The following is a 19,253-nucleotide window of genomic DNA, read 5'->3' as shown; positions in this document are numbered from 1 at the left end:
GGGCCCTCACCCCGTCACGAATCCCCCGCCGCCTGCGCAGCCAATCAGCGAGCAGCCTGCCCGCCGCAGGCCAATCAAAGCTCCCCTCAGCGACTGCCCCGGCGGGACAGCCAATGGCGGGGCGGTGCTCGCCGCGGGGGCGGGGCGCCGCTCCTTCCCCTCCCGCTGGGCCGGCCGGGAGCGGCGGGGCTGAGGAGGGTCAGAGTTCCGGGCGGGGCATTGCGGCAGCGACCGTGGGTTCTCTGAGGGGCCGCCCCTCGTGTCAGCAACTGTCCGCGCCTATTCGCGCCTGTCCGCGCCTCGGTGTGGCGCTTCCTGGAACTCGGGGACGCGGCTGTGACACCCGTGCCCTTCGCTTCCGGGTTGCGGGGCACGAAGGAGGCGGGAATAGCACTCTAAGGGACATGGGATTGGCTGGCGAGCTCTGATCGAGTGGGCGGGGTCCGGCGAATCGCCTATTCCCATTGGTTGTGTGCCGTGCCCTTCGCGCAGCGCCGCGCGGCCATTGGGCAGGGGCGGTGCCCGTCCCGCGGCGGCGGCGGCGCGCGGGGGAAGATGTCGGGCGGCGACGCGAAGAAGCTGGTGCGGTCCCCGAGTGGGCTGCGCATGGTGCCCGAGCACCGCGCCGCCCGCAGCCCCTTCGGCCTCGACGAGCCGCCCTGGGTGCCCGACAAGGAGGTACCGCCGGGGGCAGGGGCGCCGCGCCCCCCTTTCCCCCCCTTTCCCCTCGGTTTTTTATCCCCCTCAGGTTACTGGGTTAAAGGACGCGGGGCCGGGGCTGTCACTCGTCCCTCAGGGCTGTGAGGCCCCGCCGCGGAAATCTGCGGGCGATTCGGTGATTGGGAGTGTAGCGAGCCCTGCAGCGTGGCTTTAAATGCTTGTAAAGGTGGTTCTGGGGGTCGTGTAGGTCTAAAAGTAATTGCATAAATTATTAAAGCAGTGAGGGTGAGTTGGAACGGCCCTTCTGGCTCCTGGTGTTAAACACTCACTGAACAACTCAGTCTGTTTTCAGTCAACTTTGCCTTTACGTGCTTATCAAATAACGTGACGGTGATATTTTTAATTTCGTATGATGAGGGTTATTTGTTGCCGGTCGCTGCAGCCAGATGCACACACAACATAGAATCCATTGTTGATTTATTTATTTATTGCCGGCCTTGGGCGGTGTGGACACACGCCAGTGCATTTAAATGTGACCGGAATGAAGATTTAGGTTTTAGATGAGGCGATGTGAATTTAAGCTGTTCTGTGGCAGATCCGGACGTGCTTGGTGGGAACACCGAGTCCTCCCTGGGTTGGCAGTGAAGAATAACATTTTTTTTTTCCTGGCATCTCTTGAGACAGAAAGTTCTGAGTAAAATAATAACAATAATTCTGGAGACTCGTTCTGCCAGCACAGTTTGTGCAGCTCAGGCCGATCTCTGTTGCTGTAAAGGGTGGGAGTGGTAACTCACTTGAAGGTTTGCCCAAAACAACTTTTTTTTTTTTTTTTTTTTTTTTTTTTTTTTTTTTTTTTTTTTTTTTTTTTTTTATTTTTTTTTAAAGTGAGTATTCCGCTCGTTCTGAGTAGGCGATCTGCTGCAGCATCTAGTGGGAATGTTCTGTATATTTTAGATACATCAGCCTGATGTGTGTTGTTAGTTTGAATATTATATTACAGATCTATTGTAGGTATTCTCTTTAAAATTCAGCTTTTCCCCTGTAGTCTGCTGGTCTCTAGGCTGAGGCTGTTGAATTGTGGCTGAATGTGCTCAGTGGTATTTGCTATTTGAGAGGAAGTGTGATAGAGGTAAATATTTAAAATGCATTTGTTAATGCAAGATTAAAAATATAAATTGTTATTTTGTGGCTAGTTATTTTACTGGATTTCTGGAAGTACTTTAGAGTTCTGACAGCCCTTTGTTAAACAATTGCCAAATATGTTGCAAACTTTTTCCTTAAATAAAGCAGGTGTGTGATACACAGGGAAGCCAGTAAATTCCATATTTTTGTTAAGAACAATTAAATTTAAAGAGACAGAGTTACCTGGGCAATGAATTAGTTGAGAATGCTTATACTTGTTACCATGTCAGACATAATTAAAACTGAAGTGTCTCTGTCCAAGACAAGCCCTTGAGTGCTCTTAGCAAATGCTGATCTGGCTTTTCAAATCCATTGGCTTTTGCTGTGCAGCCAGTACTGCTCACAAATCCAGGAGCTTTATTTTTCTTTTGCAAGAGGAGTCAGCTGGCTTATTTTTTTTTAAATTAAGGCCACCTAATAATTATGGCAGTAGGTAGTTTTGTGCAACTTATACAGCACTGAAATATAATTCATTTTTTAATTTTTTATGTCACAAGATTATACAGTCTTAAAACACCAGTTACTATGAGGAATTTGAAATGCAAGGCTGAAGGAGGACTATTGAAAACTTTACTTTTGGTGATCTTATTTGTAATACAGGTAATGAGTTGAGGGGGATTTGTGAAAGTCTGTGCTGAGCATCATTACACTCGAGACAGGGCTCAAAATGTTGGTCTCTGCATGTGCCTTGCCTGACTCAGAATTTCTTTGTTGATCACCAGCAGAGCTTAATTGATGATTTTTCTGTTAAGGAAACCTTGGACTAGAAATTGAGTGAAGTGTGTCAGTTTGCCTGCAGAGGTGGCCAAACCTCGTGGTCTCCAGCTGTGTGCCAGATGTTTCCGTGGCTGAGGAACACCGTGTGCTGCAGAGGAGCTGACAGATGTGCTGGGAGGGTTCCCTGGGCTGCAGGATGGGACTGAGCTTTCCTTAGCTGGCTCCTCTTTGCCTCAGGCCCTCGGAGGGGACTCCTGGCAAAATCCCGCCCCAGGCAGTGTCAGAGAGCACCGGGAGCTCTGTCTGCCCCGTGTTTGCATCCTGCCTTTCCCCCTCTGGCCTCAGCTGCTTTGGCCAGGTGTGTTCCCGCTGGGGTTTCCTGAACTTTCTCCTTTGCAAAGGTTTGCTGTGTTAAGGAGCTCAGCCAGGTGTTCCTGTGCATCACTGTTTGAATCACTCTTATTATTTATGCAAATAAAGGATGTAACTAAATGTAACCATAGATTCCTGTCCATCAATGGGATTCTCACCTCTGGATCTGTAGGATTATAGAAATAATTTATCACACTTGAGCAAACCCATGAGAAGTTTGCAGTGAACCAGCTCTTTGTATTTTTAAATTAGTGCCAAGATCCAGCAGCTGTTGGAAGTTCTTCCATTTTCCTCTTGCTAGACGAAGCAATCTGATACTGGTATTGGTGGTTGACTGCACATGAAACGAGTGTACTTGTGACATGAATTCTTATTTCATTTCTTGCTTCACATCTTTTTTGTTTGAAGACAGGAGAAGTAACTTGGACATTGTGCTTCCTTCTCTGTGATAAAACCCGTCCAAGCAATAAAGCTTAATTCACTACTTGTCACTCTCTAATTATGTCAGTGTACGGATGAATAGGAAGAATTCACCTTTCAAGATGTTCTCAGTAAATATCTTGTCCCAGGCAAAGCAAAAGTTGACATTATGCAAATGGTTCACTTGGTTCTGGCTACTTAAAGCAGAAATACCTTGAAGGAACAGTGTCTTAAGCTTGGTTGTGTCAGAACATTTTCCTAGGAAAATCCCATTTTGCAATGCCAGCTACCATGTGTAACTTGACTTGTGATTTATTTAGGACTGTTCTTTAGGGCTATCATCATGGGTCTGGAGTTCAGAATTTTTTTTCTATAGTTTATGTTAAATAATAGGATGAATAATTTTGTTCCTTCCTAAAAAACACTTTCGTGTTCAGCATAGCATTCTGCATGAAATCTGTGTAGGACAATATTTAGAAGACTTTGGGTTTGATTTTATTTTTTTCCTCTCTAGCTTGTGACTTGTGCTTTCTGCATTTTGGCAAAAACCAATTAAAAAAACCCCAAAACCCCCTAAACTCCAACCCCCCTAAAAACCCAGTCCAGGCCAACTAAAAAAAACCTGCACCACTACCAAAACCCAACCAGAAAACTCCCAAATATTTTCATTAAGAAAATGAATTAGAACCCAGGTAAATTCAAGGCATACCAAAATTATTGCCAGATCCAGCTCCCAGGCAAGCTATTAAACTACATGTCAAAAATTAAAACATCAAGGTAGAGTAGAACATGAGCTGTAGAGTTCTACTTGTTACAGAGGTGAGACCTGATGTGTGCTGAAATTGCTTCATGCTGAACGTTATCTATCAGTGAGTGTTGAAATAACCTTTTCTGCAACCATTGTGAAAAAATGTGTTTGGATGCCTTAGTTCAGTGTTATTTAAAACAATTCAGGAGCACTTCTAGTGCTCTTTTGTGTGGGATTTAGAAACAGCTTGTTGTAACAAATTCTGCGAGCAGGTGATTACATTCCACTACAGTGGCTGCCATTACTGTCTAATGTGTTAAACGTCTGTTTAGACAGCAGAGCCTTTCATGTAAACTATTGCCAATTAGTAACCAGCTTACACTTCAAAAGGACGTGAAATATTTCTGGAGAATTTTTAATTTAGCTGCTGTAATGTTTTCTTGGCTTCTGACACTGATTAAGTATCTGCTGGAGCAAAAGTCCCTTAATAGAAGCTGTTGTAACCTGAGGGGGTTTATGGAAGAAAAAGGGTTAAGTATTGAAATATATTAATTAAAGGCAAAGGATGATTAGCAAATAGCACCTGCTCAGCTTAGGGCATGTATTTAAGAGGACATTCTGCTGTAATCTGAGATAGTCTGGTTTGAGGAGTTTCAGTTTCTAGAGTTATAAAAGTACAGAATCTAACCATGTTCTCCTGACTGAGCTGTCAGTCATAATTTTGCATTAATATGTGCAAGTAAATACAGCAAGAATTGCCTTGTAAGCCTCAGACACTGGGGTTTGATATGGTGGATAAAAATATGTGAAGTTTTGTTGAAACTCCAGTGCCCTAAGGGCTGGGTATCAGCCCTTTGGTAGGTGATTTTTTTATACAGAAAATTTTGGTTGTCCAGCAGTCACTGACCACTTCTGGTTGTTAACACAGTCAAAGCTGTCACCCCTTCAACTCTATTTATTTGCATGGGAGAAACTCCTTCAATTTTTTTTCTGTCATTTTTTTGAAAGGAGTGTGTGGGTGTAAGTTTGTTAAAGGAGAGAGATATTTCAGGAAGTGACTTTTTGTAGCTGGAATAAACATTAGGTCTTGGTGGCTTGGAAGAAAACCAAGTATCTCTTAGCATGTTTCAAGAATGTGTGAGTATTGAGAGCATTAAACTGTGTAAACAATGTTTTGGCTAGTCAGCAGAGCAGCGTAGTAGAGTAGAGTGAGGACAACTTCCAGAAAAACAGTTGACTCTGGACTGTAGGACTGTCTGGATAGCCAGACATTATCAAGACTGATAAGTAATTCTGAGATGTAGTTTTGCCTGCTGGCAGGATAAACTATTCATTAGGGGAAAGTTTGGCAGCTTTATTTTTTTTTTTTTTTTTTTTTTTTTTTTTTTTTGTCTTGCAAATGGAGATGATATTATTTTGCTACATCAGGATTAAATTAAGGCTATCCATGATGAAAAGATAAAGGATGGAAATTTGTTGGAGGTGTTTATTTATGGGGGATAATATAAAGCTCATTCTTCGTATATGGTGGTAGAATTAAAGGTTTAAAAAAATTGTAGACTAATCTTAATTTGTACTGTTTTCTAGTGCCCAAGATGTATGCAGTGTGATACAAAATTCGACTTCATAACTAGAAAGGTAAGACAAATCAATGAATTATGAAGCAGTAAGTGTTGCAAAATACTAAAATGGACATCTTTTGAAAAGTAAACCAGGATTCATCTTGAGTTTGGGAGAGAGAAATTCTAATTAAAGTAGAAAGTGTAAACTACATAATTAGGCTCACTGAATGAAGAGAAAACACTAAATTATGTTTAATAATGGTAAGAGGTCACCGTGGAATGCAGACTGGTGTGCAGAATATGACATGGAGAATTCTGCAAACACCTTCCCAAAGAAGGCCAGCAGTGATTTTAGGAGGGAATATCATTCCTTTGTATAATTACACTGACACTTTGTTAGTACAGGCTTATGAAAGTGAAGAAAGATGTGAAAGTGTGACTTGTTCATGTTTTTTAATTTAATTGTTTGGAGGGAGAGGGAAGGCGAATTTTTAAACCAGACATACTCATATGTTATACCAGATGACCAGCTGCTGGTTTCCCCTTGTGTTAGCTGTGGGAAGCAATGGGAGGTAGCCCTGGGAAATAGTACTCCAAAGAATTTTGCAAAACATTTGGAAGGAAAGCCTAACACTGACCAGAACTGCAGTGTTATCAGTTCCTTGTGTCAGACTTTGCTTTGAGCCACAGGTTAGTTCCTGCTTGCCTGGGAGTACTTGTTCTGTCATGAAAACTTGCATCAGGAAGATCTGCTGGCACTGTCACACCCTGGCAGTGATCTGGAGCACAGGCCACTGTTGCAGATTTAGGGGCTGTGAAACACCCTGCAATACTCATTCTGGTTTTGCAACATCCCTGGGTTTGTGCTGTGCTGCCTGATACTTCTGATAAAAGGAAGAGCTGTAGGTTCAAAGTATGAAGATTCTTATGTTTTTTCTTTGGGAGAAACCTGAGAATAAATTTTAAAAGAGAAGAATAGTATTTTCAGTTGAAGAAGAATAGAAACTTCAGTTGAAGTTCTCCTAGATCTTTTCTCAGAAATGGGAAGGGACCTGGAAACTACTCTTCTCATGAGTTTTTATTGACAGGGAGGTGGAGGATTTACTGGATGCCAGAGGAGCCCTTTCCTGTCTTTTCTGTCTCAGAAGCATCTTTACAGAGTGCCAGCAAAGGCTTAGAGTGCTGCTGTTCATGCCACACTCAGTCCTTTGTGTCCAACCTTCAGAGATTCCTGTCTGCCACTGTAGCAGTCAGTTTCCTCTGCCTGTCCCTCAGCTTGTTTCACACCTTATCAAATCATGCCCTGCCAGTTTCCTTCATAAATAAATGACTGTTCTCTCGTGCTCAGCACCACTGCCGAAGGTGTGGGAAGTGTTTCTGTGACAAGTGCTGCAGTAAAAAAGTGCCTCTGCCCCGCATGTGCTTCGTGGACCCCGTGCGCCAGTGCGCTGAGTGCGCCCTGGTCTCGCAGAAGGAGACGGAGTTCTACGACAAACAGCTCAAAGTGCTCATGAATGGTAAGCACTGCATGCCCAGAGGTGCTGCTTCTGCCTCATCTGTATTTGTTCAAATTCTGATGAGCAGCAAGAGCGATGCCTCTCGTCTGGCAAGCGGCGGTTTTGTCTCCTCTTTGTCGCGCCTCTTGTTTTTCGGTTAATAATTCTGTGCTGCTGGTTTGTTTAGGGAGAGGTCAGGCTTCTTAGTCAATGTTTACACCTCTCAGTTTGTGCTTCTTGGTCTTTACAAAGAGGGATTTAACTAAAGACAGATTTTTAATACCTGTGAGAACAGATGTGTGTGCAGTTGGCGTTTTCCTTGAAATAATGCATCTTTTAGTCACATTCCTGTTACATTAAATAAGGATGAAAAATACCTTAGAGAATATTTTAATATTTTCGAACAAGATACAGCGCTTGTTTCAAGCTTCATCTGAGAGCTTTGATCTTGCCTGTGGCCTACAGCTGTGGTTGATGGCAGTTCATCATCAGTACTCAATTTTCCATAGGTTTAAACCTTCACACAGTACTGTAATTCATGTTCCAATTAAGAAAGCTGAAATTTCAGTTTTTAAAATATTCTGTGATCCTTCAGTGCCTTTTGATGATTTCTCAGCATGATGCCAGTGTGCATAATGGGTTAGCCAAGCTCCACATGTGATGGGCATGGATGTTCCTGAGGAGATCCTGCGTTCAGAAGGGAGTGTGCTCATCCTGTAGCACATAAATCATTCTTCACTCTGCCTTGCCATGAGGGCGTAAACAAGTTTTTAAATTACATCTTTTAAACTGAAGACTTTTTTTTTAAAGCTTGTCCCGTTTGCCTTCATGTTCTGAAGTTGTTCCTGACGTGCTGTAGAGCCGCAGGTTGTGGTCAGAGAGACTGTGATGGTGCCTGTGATGTCCTTGTGCTGTAATGTCCTTCTGCAGCCTTGGTGCTGCTGTTGCTGTGTCATTTCAGCAGCACAGGGTCTGTGCTGGGGCTCAGTGAGCCTGGGTGAACTGGGAAGTAATGAGGTGAAACTCCAGGCCTGCATGGTTCAGGTTATGGAGATGGATTGCAGACCATTTGGCGGGGCTGGATGTTATTTTCTTCATTTCCCAGGCCAGCAGTGTTGGGATTGGGTAATACAGGGAGCATGAGGCATGGAGGAAATAAAGGGGTCGGGTGTGTAAGGCTGCCTGGAGTTGTGAGTCACTTCTCCAGTGTAGCAACAGTGACTTTCCCCATGCCAAAGCAGTTTTGAGGGGGAAGAAACACAACATGAAGGCTGAAGTTCATTGACCTCACAGTAAGATTGAGCCAGCCTTCAGTAATGAAAAAGAGATGTCTTTACAGTTTCTTAAGGGTAGAACAGAAGGTCACATCCTGCTATTAAATTGTTGTTTTTTAATACAGAAACAATCATTTGTGTTACAGTGACCACAGAGGGTCTTTAATTGCCTGTCTTTGCCACCTCCAAATCTCTTCTCATTTTTAAAAGATTCCTGTTGGATATCATCTGCATTTCTACACATGGGAGAAATTGCATAGCAGGTGTGAAAGGTCCTGTAAGTCAGAACATGATAATTAGAGATCAGCTTTTTATACTTGAGTGTTTTGCTGATGTTAATTAACATTTCAGTTATTATCTTATTTCACTCAATTCAGTGTATTAGTAAAAGTTCAGTTAGCTATTAGTAAAAGTTAGCTATTCTTTCTGATACTTGAATGTTGCTTCTTGAATTCTGTATTAAAGTACTAAAACATTTCTTTCCAGGTGCTACATTCTTTGTAACTCTGGGAACATCTGATAAATCTGAGCTCATGGTTTGTCGACTTTCCAACAACCAGAGGTGAGAAAGATTGATAGAAATGGCACTTGTAAACTATAGCATTGTTGTACTTACAGCTCTATTATTACATAATAACCTAAAAAAATGTAAGAGTAACATGCCCTGAGGGATATTGGGAGAGGGTAATCAGATTGAAAGGACAGATCTAACAATACTGCAATGTTTGTTTGAATTTACTAACAGCATGGATCAGAATGCCTTGGAAGGGTGTAATTTCAATGAAAAGTAACATTTTCTGGTTGATTTCTATCCCTCTCACCCCAAAGAACACATAAAGAATGTCACTGAGAGATTGTAGAAAAAAGTGTCACTGAGAGATTGTAGAAAAAAAAATTGAAAAAACCCTTTTTCTTCTATTATGTAGGTACCTGGTTTTGGATGGAGACAGCCATTATGAAATTGAAATTGTACAGATTTCAACTGTTCAGATACTTACAGAGGGATTTACTCCTGGAGGTAAATTTTTCTTTTTAATATAAATGAACAATTAAGGAAAAAAAAAAGTGAAGCTGCACTTACTGAGCTAGACAGTGCACTCAGTGTGTAACTGTGTTGGTTACAGCTGCTCTCAGAATAGATCTCAGTCCCATGTGGCTGCTGGAATTTGAGGGAACAAGATTGAGAAGTTCCCCATCAGCCTTGATGTGGGAGAACCTCTCAATAAACCTGAGCAAGGGTTGTCATCTTCTGTTCTCTTGGGTGTATACAAATGTTTACTGATTTAAGAGCTCATAGAAGGGAATTGTTAGTCTTTGGCAGCTGACATTTCAGAATCCTGCTGGGATTTTGCCTTGACTGGTACAAACCCTGTTAACAGAATGAAATAGGGGAGGGGGAGTAAATAATGAAACTACGATTTCTTAATTTCATTCAAGATGAAGGGGTGGCCAAATGGAACTGGTAACATCTAAATTGGAGTGCAGCCACTTACTGCCCCATCTCTTACCAGATTTTAGAGTATTTCAGGATGAACCTGAATAAGATTTGACTGAAATGAGAACAAACAAGGTCAGGAATTTCAATAATTGTTCTTTATCAACACTTCTGTCACTGCTGGGTTTTTCTAATTGCACAACCCATCTGTGCATTATTCAGTCAGTACAGCATGTTAACTCCAATAAACTTACCTTGGTATTCAAATCACCCAGGTGTATTGCTGAGTCACTTAATGCTCTTTTAATCCCTTGTTCACTACTCTTCTGACTGCTTTATCTCTTTTCTGCCTGCCTTCCTTCTTGATGGTAGAAAAAGATATTCACACTTACACCAGCCTTCTGGAGAGCCCGCCTGTTACTGAAGGTATCTGCAGTGCCTTTCAGCATGACTCACCCAAGCATGTCATGACCCCCTCACCTCTTTCTTCTTTGCAGTGCTGATTATTTGCTTGATCCATAATTGCTGTTCAACTTGAGTTATTTTCAAGTCTGACATGTATCTGTTCCTTCCCATGTGTCTGTTTAATAAACCAAGAGTGAATGTTTTGTAACACTCTGGAGGAGAACTAAGGCACTCAGGCCTGGTTTAGACCAAAGTGCTGCTGTCCATGCTGGGAGAAGGGAAGATGAGAGATGGTATCTGCAGTAGTACACAGTGTTAGAGATCACCTGCTTCAGCAGGTTGCTGAATTTGGCATACTAGAAATGAATATACTCCCTGTGTGCTGTCTGGAAAGGCTTTGCAGTGAAACTGGTAATTAATGGCTTGTTTTTACACAACTTTAAAAGGGAGGCCTCTTTGTTTTGCAAGCTGTGTTCTGTCTTAGTAATGCCAGACATGGGCAAACTGGTCAAGGCTGTAGGGGTGTGATTTCCACTGGTTTATCTTTCAGGGTCTTATATATAGATCCTTAATCCATTATTCTGACTAGTAGGTGCAGAGAAGCAGTTGATGAAGTTGAATTTCCATTTATCCTAGGAGAGTAGAAAATAGCTCTTTTATAAACCCTGCTATGGGCTTCTGATTGAGTTAGGTGCATTAACAGCACTAACTAGATTGAGTTTGGCTTTGATTGTGATTTGTTTTGGCTCCTCAGATATTGCAGTAACAGCCTCCAGGAGCCCTTTTGGGCAGACACATTTTTAAAAAGAGCTTTGTAAGAAGTGTCCTGTGTATGCTGGTGCTGTTCCTAGGGCTTAGTTTATGCTCCACTGCTGCAGGAAGTAATGACAGTAATGTGTCATTCTAAAAGTTCTTATTTAATGTCTGTATTTTTGCTTTGGTTTATCTTCATCTCTGCAGCCTAAGAGAGACACAAACACCTCACTTACTGCACTGTTGTCAGAGTGGCATCTCTGGTAGCAGTTTCCTTTAGGAAGTCAATAATGTTGCCAGCTGTTCGCCTTATGAAAGCATCATCAGGGTTGGAGGGACTGCTCTCTGCTGTGCCAGACTCCATCCAGCAGGACCCTGCTTTGCCATCAGTCTAATCAGACCCTAAGCCTACAGACTGCAGGCTTCTGTATGAAACTGTGGTATCAGTGTCTTAACATGGTGATAATAAATCATGAGGGTGTTCCAGGTGTGTGGCTTTACCTGATGGCTGATGCAGGTTCTGCCTTGGTGCTTGGCAGAGAGAATGAAACCATGTGAGGCTGCAGCTTCCACTGCACTATGAGCTGTGCTCATGAGCTCCTCACATCCTGCAGCTGCTTGTGCTCTGAACTGAGCAATGAGCATGTTGCTCCAAACATGCTCACGAGATGGAAAACGTTATTTAGTTGATAAAAGCTGCTGCTGTTCCAGATGTTACTTCTCTTTTTAGGAGGCAACACTCGTGCCATAGGGATGATCCTGCAGTACAAGGTACCAGGGTCGGAGGAGGTGACACAGATGAAGTTTACTGCTGGTGAAGACTTCAGCTGTAACAAGAAGCTGTCAGCAGCCTGGCTGGCAGCCATGCATAAGGTAAGTAAAGCAGCCAGAACTTAGGGCTGAAGAAAATCATCACATGGGGTGTTTAGCAGCACCACAGAGAGCATTCAGCCTCAGGAGTATTTCTATTATTTTTTTATTAAGGACTTCAGGGCGTTGTTGCTTAGAAAACAGACGCTATAGCCAGGTGCAATGAACATGACTTTAGCTTTCTGCTGAAGAGTTTATGCACTTTGAAGGGTTTCCCAAGATCTTATATATATTATTAGATGAAAAGAACTAAGATTTTGGCTTTAGACTTCCTTGGATTTTGTTACTGGCTGAAGAATGTGCACTCTGAAATACTCTTTTGAACCTAAGTTCAGCTGATTATTTTTACTACTTTACGAAGGTTCAAAGAAGTTGTTGATTTTTGGAAATAGAAGACTTTAATCTTTTGGTGTGAGGCCCTGCATGGGTAGTGAAACTGAAGATTCATATTTCCTAAGTCAGAGTTAGGGGGGAAAAAACCCAAAGCCACATTCAAATCAGTCAACTGTAATTTATAATGTGTATGGGTAGGTTTGTGGCTCTTTGCTGCTTTATTGCCATTTTAGAACTGCCCAGGTGCCCCTACCCCAGCTATTACTCTTCTGTGCTCAGAAGTTCTATCACCATGCAAGTGCATTTAGCACTTCCTGAATGCTGATACATGCCTCAGATGGAGGAAAATAGAGGAAGAATTTAAAGCCCTGGCTTTAAAGTAAGTTTTTGGAGAGGTAGGAAGCAGGTAAGGTGTCTGCAAGTGAAACTTCAATTAACAGTGACATTTTCTCTTTCTTTTAGGCAACAAAACTTCTCTACGAGTCTCGGGACCAGTGAGAACTGCAGAAGTGGCCTCCTGAGGGCACACACAGACACACCAGCCTCCACAGACCTGCCTCTCACTTTGTGCTGATTTGACAGCTGGAAATATTTGCTGTTCTTGAGTCTCTCTCATTCCAGTGTGGTTCATTATGTAAGAACTGGCAAATGCAATGTGAGTATTTTTTTGAACCATGAGTATTCACGGTAGTGTGCAATATGTATACAGTTAATGCTTTAAACAGCCTCACCTTTTAAGACTTTGTATATTTTGTTAAGCCTTTACTGGCACTTAATATGAAAGTGACCTGCACTACAGCTAATGTACAGCACAACTTTTATAGTAACCATTATATATACTGTTTGCTACAGGAAGCAAACAAATGTGTATGTCTCTTCTGCAGAGAATAGCTTTTGGATATAGATCTCAGGTTTTTCCCTCTATCCAAATGTTTAAAATCAATGTACAAAAAAAAATCTGCCTTAGATATGATTTTATAGAAATCACGTGGGTTTTTTAAACATTTCATTTTAAACATCTAAATATTTCACCAAATACCATGAAATTTGACTTATATGAACTTGACCTTGAAACTTCACTTCTGTAATAAGCTTCCAGAATAATTTTTAGTTTTGTATTTTCTTTTTTGGTAACTAGCTTTTGTTAATCTAACTGTAATGCTACCTGAAATTGTATACAATTTAATGTACAAATACGAATAAATTAATTCACTTATTTAAAAAAAGAGGTGCTGTTTAATTTTGTAATATACAACTTCTTTAGTAATGGCCACCATGATACCTGAACTCTGAAATTTTTCTCTTTTTTAAAAGAAAACATTAATTTTAGTTCTAAGGCAATTTGTCCCATTTGGAATACTGGGATACTGGTGTGCAAGCACATCTTCGGTGAAGCTGAAGGAGGAAAAGGAGGAAAGGTGAGTTGACAGCTTTAACCTTGGCAAGCTGCAGTTAGTGTTTTCATGCAGCCTCTGACCAAAGCCACATCTGCTGTTGAGACCTTTATAAAGAGAGTGGAGAGAACACAGCCATGCCTTAGCAGTACTTTATTGTGCACATTTACATGTTCTCTGAATTAGTGTATCATAGGCTCTTGAAATCATCACATTCATGTAGCAAATTCTTCAACAATAATACCCTTTCACTTTTCACCACAATATATACAGTTAATGCTGACCTGTGGTAAAAGCAAGTTACAGCACTGCAGAAATGGATATATAAATTATACACAGAACTTGTACATGAAGAGTTAATCAAATTGCATACTGTTAAGTGTGAGAAAATTACAAGAAATATGGCTAAAACTTATAATGGGAAATTCAAAATATACTTTTGGTATATAAAATCATGTACAATTAAAATTCCAGTGAAGTGCCTGTTTGTGGGGTTTTTCTTTTTTGCTTGAAACTACCATGTAATGGAACAGGTTATTGCATAACTTGCCTTGGCAGCAGTTGTAGGCTGCCAAGAACCACAGAAACTATCCTCAAATAAGCTATTGCCTTTCTTAAATCCTTCTCTAAACCTTGTTTCTTTCTTCTCCTCGACTTGGCATCTACACAACCCTCTTTCTACTTCTATCCAGTCCTTCATATTTTCTTCTAGACTGACTCAGGCAGACTTCAGGTGACACAGTATAACCTTTACCAGACTCTTACCCTTTTCAACTATTGCACTTTCATCCCTGCAAACATACAAATCCCTTAAGCTGCTGCAACTTCAGTACTAACTGTTGTGTCCAGGCTGGACGAGCTCGGGGGGTTAGTAGGGGAACCTTTACATTCGTAGAGGTAACACCAGTGCTGTAGGCTGAATAAGAAGAAAATAAAACACCAAGTGAAATATTGTGTAGGGACTTTGAGAAGTGTACAAATACTGTTGGTTTTGTTAGTTCTCTAGCTTGATTCTAAATGCAAATAATGCAAGATGCTAGACTAGGTAAAGCTTTTCGTTGGGGTTGTCCAGACTAGGATTTAAGTGTTCAGCATGTCGCCACCTAAAATCCCAGCCTTCACCAAGCTTTGGTAACTACTTAATTATGCATGTAACAGGTGAAGATCTCATGTCCTAGAACCCAAAGAGCTGATGAGTAATGAGAACTCAACATTCACTGGTATGGAACAGAAATACCCCAAATGCTGACAGGGGACAGTTGCTGTGGGGGGTGGGTTGGAGCAAACCGGACAGCGCATCTGCACTCCGCAAATGACACCTCTGAACACGGGACACAAGGAAGCTCCTACCACGGAACTCTGACTGGAAACACTGCGGCAGACGAGAGTTGGCACAACACTGTCGGTGGTGGAGGCGTGGCTGTCCTCCTCAGTGCTGGGTCACACAGAAACGGTCCTCACTTACAAACTGCAGGTCTCGGAAATCGTGGATGCTGTCCATTTAATGAGAGAAAGCACCATTAAAACTAAGTATCATAGTTTTATATCTCTGTGTGAAATGATCAAAAATGATGGCTCCAGTGTATGTTCTAAGTTTCCAGTTACCAGCGTGGTACTGCACTGTCGTACAACTGAATTCAAGCAAGGGTTCGCTGTCGAGGTTTTATTCGTGGATATAACTAAAAAAACAGAACAACAGTATTAGGCTTTGCATGGTTAATACCAACTTAAATAATTTATAACTAAGGGGTACTTATTAGGCAGAACTGGGTGATGAAGTGTTTTAGGGGGTGAGTTTTTTGTAAGCTTGGGGGTGTTAGGCAAGTCCTGAAAACAAGAAGCTGGAGGAAAAGGGCTGATTTACTCCTGCCAATGGCAGCAACATGGCTGCTCTGAAAATGACATGGTGCATTTAGCTCAAGATCCAGAACGGACAAAGGATGCTTTTACATAAGTACAAAAATTCCCTGTTGAGCACTCCAGAGAGGTTATTTCCTGCTCTGTAAGGTTCTCCTATGCATTTTGTCCTCAGTAGCTCTCTACTTAGTCACCTTACATTCCTGGCCTCCCCTGACAGAGTTCCATCTGCCTGAGCAGCATAAATGATGTGCCCACATTTGTCATCATCAAGGCTCTTTCCTGTTTTAAACTCACACACACCTATGTTCTTATCTTGTGCCAGGTATTAAAAACCTTCCCAAAGAACTTTCTGAACCAACGTTTCAAGCTGCCTAATAGAGCCATCATGCTTTCCATAAGGGCTCTATATTTTAGCCAAGAGGGGGAGAAAATCTTATTAAAACACAAACTATATTAAATATACTAACTTGCTCAATGACAAGCAGCACCAATCTCCTAACAGCAGCCTATCCTATTTGTTTACAATGGCACAGAGGCCAGAGAGAATAAGGATAATCTGCTTTACACCACTTCATAGTGCTGTGGATGGTGCACAGAGGGATTCTGACTGAAGATCCATCTTCTGTTCCCTACTTCAGCTGCATGTGAAAAATAGAAGGGAGAGGGTGACAGAACTTACCCCAAGGAGGTTTTTAGGCACATAGCCTTCCTTGTCATTGAGACGGGCCCACCACCACTCCGTTTCATTGTCGTCCTTGCGCCTCAGGATAGTGATGGCATCGCCCTCGTGGAATGACAGCTCGTCATTGTTCTGGGCTTCATAGTCCCACAGAGCATACACCACCCCTTTATTCATCACTCCCAGCTTCTCCTGCACTCCTGTTAACAACACCAGATGGTAAAATAGCCTCTTTTTTCCTCTCAGATTTTTACTATTGACACGGTGGCCCAAATATTAATCTCCTGTTAATAACATTTCATTTCATCCTGTTAATAACATTTCCGTGATGAAATGCTGTCAGAAATTTAACTGCATAATAAAACAAAATCTTACAGAATAGTTTAGAGAATGAGTTTTTTCTCTTTTATTATACATGCAGTTGAAACTGCTTCCCCCAGCAGGCCTTGGACAGGGACAATTGGGGCTTTCAGAACTCACACAATGTCAGATCTGACAGAGCTTTAATGAAGCTTAAATCCTCTGATGGAAATTAAAAATTTGCTCCACTGAAGTGCTTTTCTTTCAAAATGTATTTTAATAACTAAGCACCTTCCATAAGTTAATTATTCATAAAGTATATTTCTTTGTGTGATCTGCTAGAAATTTGTGCATCTGGAAGTTAGGAGCCTCTCTGTCAAAATACTTGACAACTCACTATTAGGGTCAAAACTTCCCTGTAGAAGCATTCCTTGAAATTAAGCCAAATTAAAACTTTAAAAATCTTAACATTTGAAGGAGTCTGTGAAGTAATTCAAAACCCAGAAGGACTAATACCAACATCACAGTGAAAAGGTGATTCTGGTTTTAGCACTTCGAAAGCACAGGGACATGATGGGCTATATCATCCAGTCTGGGGCCTAAGCAGATGTTCCAAACAGATAAGAGGGACAAATCAGGATGAATCTTAGAAAAGAGTTGGTGTCACAGCTTACCATACAAAAATTGGGAACACTGAATATAACCTTCTTCCATCTCCTCACACTTGTCTGCAGCAGTTTCTATATCACTTATAGTTGAGGCAAAAATAGCTGCCCCAGATTCAACCAGTAGTTTACAGAGATGAACACTATTGCAAGAAGCTGCACAATGCAAGGGTGTCCTGAAATAAAGCAAAAAAAAATGTACATGTAAAAAAAGAAGCTTCTATGAATCCTAATTTTAATCTTGCCATGTAGAGCCTGTCTGGTTTAAAAGGAATTTCTTCTTTATAGTATGTTTATGCATTGTCTAAAACCTGTCAAGCAGCAAGGGTGGATTTCAGGATTTACCTGACTCCAGTAAAGCCAAGCATTATGAACCGGCTGATAGCAAAACTAATAATTTTCATAGCTTACAAAACTGTTGGGTGTAAAAGAGTCTTTTCCAATACAAGGAAACCTGAAAGGTAAAACAAAGGTGAGGGTTCACATTCCTCCTCAAAGACTTCAGGAATGCTACAGCTACCCATAAAGTGAGATTCTTCAAGAACATCAACATCTGTAGTGGGATCTATGATAAACTTAAGCAAATAAACTTTTGCCATTTGTTATTTATAGTTTAATTATTTCAGCATCTGAACAAGAAATGCAACTCTACCACTAATTATCACAAACTATAATCTAATTTATGGTTTAAGTGTGCTTGCTCAGGAGCTGAACACGCTGTAACCTTGCATTTGAGTTCATCTCCACCTACAGCTTGGAGAGTACTCATTTGCTGGGGATAAAACAGAAGGAAATTGTTTTTAAAACAGCTCTCAACTAAATTTTCAATGTGCATCTAAATGGTGCTTCTCCCAGACAGCAGGTTAAAAATCTTGACACTTACCACCCATCACTATCTGCTGCATTTACATTTACACCAAAATCAAGTAGGAACTTCACAATGTGGTGATGACCAGCACACACTGCATTATGCAAAGGTGTAATGCCTTCATCATTTGGTTTACTGGGATCATCAACCTGTTGAAAACATAAAACAGTTCAGCACCTTCTTTTTCCTGAATACTGGATAAGGTTGCCATTGTTTAAATGCTTACCTCATATATGATTCGTTGTACCAGATCAAATTCACCCTCCAAAGAAGCGTCTAGGAGGAGAGCCAAGGGATTGAACTTCACTCTCAAACCATGGCCTGTTCTTTCTGAGTTGGGTTTCTTCAAGTTGGTTCGTTTTGTCTGAGTAGAGATGAAGGTTGGAAGGCATCATTTCAGGTTGTAGAAGTAGAAAAACGATTAATTTATGAATCTCTCTTCCTTAAATGATATTTAGAACTATGCAATCATTTCTGTTTGAAAGTCTCTAAATAAAAGGCTTGATACATGACTACATTTTATGCAGTTAAAAAATGAAAAAGCAAGCCAATATAATTTCAAAGCTTCTAATTAAAGATAATGAGTACAAGGAATGGAGTACTTAAGTCAGTGTTTTAACCATCATCATCTTAATTGTATCTAATAGAAGCTCTGCATATTACCAGCGGATTATCTGAGACACTGTGCAAACTTTTGCTTAGCCTGGAAAGCACCACACAATTAAGCCAGAGTCTGTACTTAGAGGAATCAATGCCTTGAATTAGCAGGAGTCTCTGTTGAAGGTCAGGCCTGGCAAGTTGGGAGTTTTGTTGGAGGAACAAAAAATACAGAACATGAAGCTATTTTATGTGATATTCTAGCAGGTGTTATCAGAAGCAGCATTTTCAAGATCTGAAGCACATTTAAATGTGTTTTGAGAATATTCTGAATCTCTTACATGTGTCCTTGTCACTTTCTAGGGGAAAAATAATCTATTATTAACTATAGCTTTTATAGAATGCTTTTAGTCTCTAGCTCTGCAGGATCTGTTTTCACTTACGGTCCTAAATAGGATTATGGCTATTTCAGTTTGGAAAATAAACCCTTCACATTATTAATAATATTAGCTGCTAGCATATCCAATTTTCCCAGAAGTATCCTGGCCCTTAGGCTCATGGAAAATCATACAAAGCCCTGTGCACACTGCAGTTGAATTCTCAGAGGAATGCAAGGTTCCTACCTGAATCTAAAAGTGAAGATGGACCTTGGTTTCAGAGTGA

At 41.2% G+C, this 19,253-nt stretch overlaps 2 protein-coding genes across 7 annotated transcripts in view; one reads left to right on the top strand and one right to left on the bottom strand.

Moving 5' to 3' along the window:
• The first annotated feature begins 531 nt into the window (after nt 1–531).
• On the top strand, nt 532–13,455 carry ZFYVE21 (zinc finger FYVE-type containing 21). Its single transcript, XM_083863274.1, has 7 exons — nt 532–678; nt 5,687–5,737; nt 7,010–7,178; nt 8,918–8,993; nt 9,358–9,449; nt 11,755–11,897; nt 12,690–13,455. The coding sequence occupies exons 1-7, from the start codon at nt 556–558 to the stop codon at nt 12,723–12,725; spliced, it is 690 nt and encodes a 229-aa protein (XP_083719400.1). The 5' UTR covers nt 532–555; the 3' UTR covers nt 12,726–13,455.
• A 304-nt stretch (nt 13,456–13,759) lies between these two features.
• The window catches only part of PPP1R13B (protein phosphatase 1 regulatory subunit 13B), a 69,636-nt gene continuing 64,142 nt past the window's right edge, over nt 13,760–19,253 (bottom strand). For all 6 annotated transcript variants that reach the window (XM_083863260.1, XM_083863261.1, XM_083863262.1 and 3 more), the window contains 5 exons: nt 18,220–18,357; nt 18,009–18,142; nt 17,135–17,301; nt 16,161–16,360; nt 13,760–15,300 (listed from right to left, as the gene is read on the bottom strand). In XM_083863260.1, coding sequence (XP_083719386.1) covers nt 15,259–15,300; nt 16,161–16,360; nt 17,135–17,301; nt 18,009–18,142; nt 18,220–18,357 — 681 coding nt within the window. In that variant the 3' untranslated portion in view covers nt 13,760–15,258. The remainder of the gene's footprint in view (nt 15,301–16,160; nt 16,361–17,134; nt 17,302–18,008; nt 18,143–18,219; nt 18,358–19,253) is intronic.

This window comes from Zosterops lateralis, assembly GCF_965231275.1.
Source record: "Zosterops lateralis genome assembly, chromosome: 6".
Taxonomy (NCBI): domain Eukaryota; kingdom Metazoa; phylum Chordata; class Aves; order Passeriformes; family Zosteropidae; genus Zosterops; species Zosterops lateralis.
This window is presented reverse-complemented; position numbering and strand designations above follow the sequence as displayed.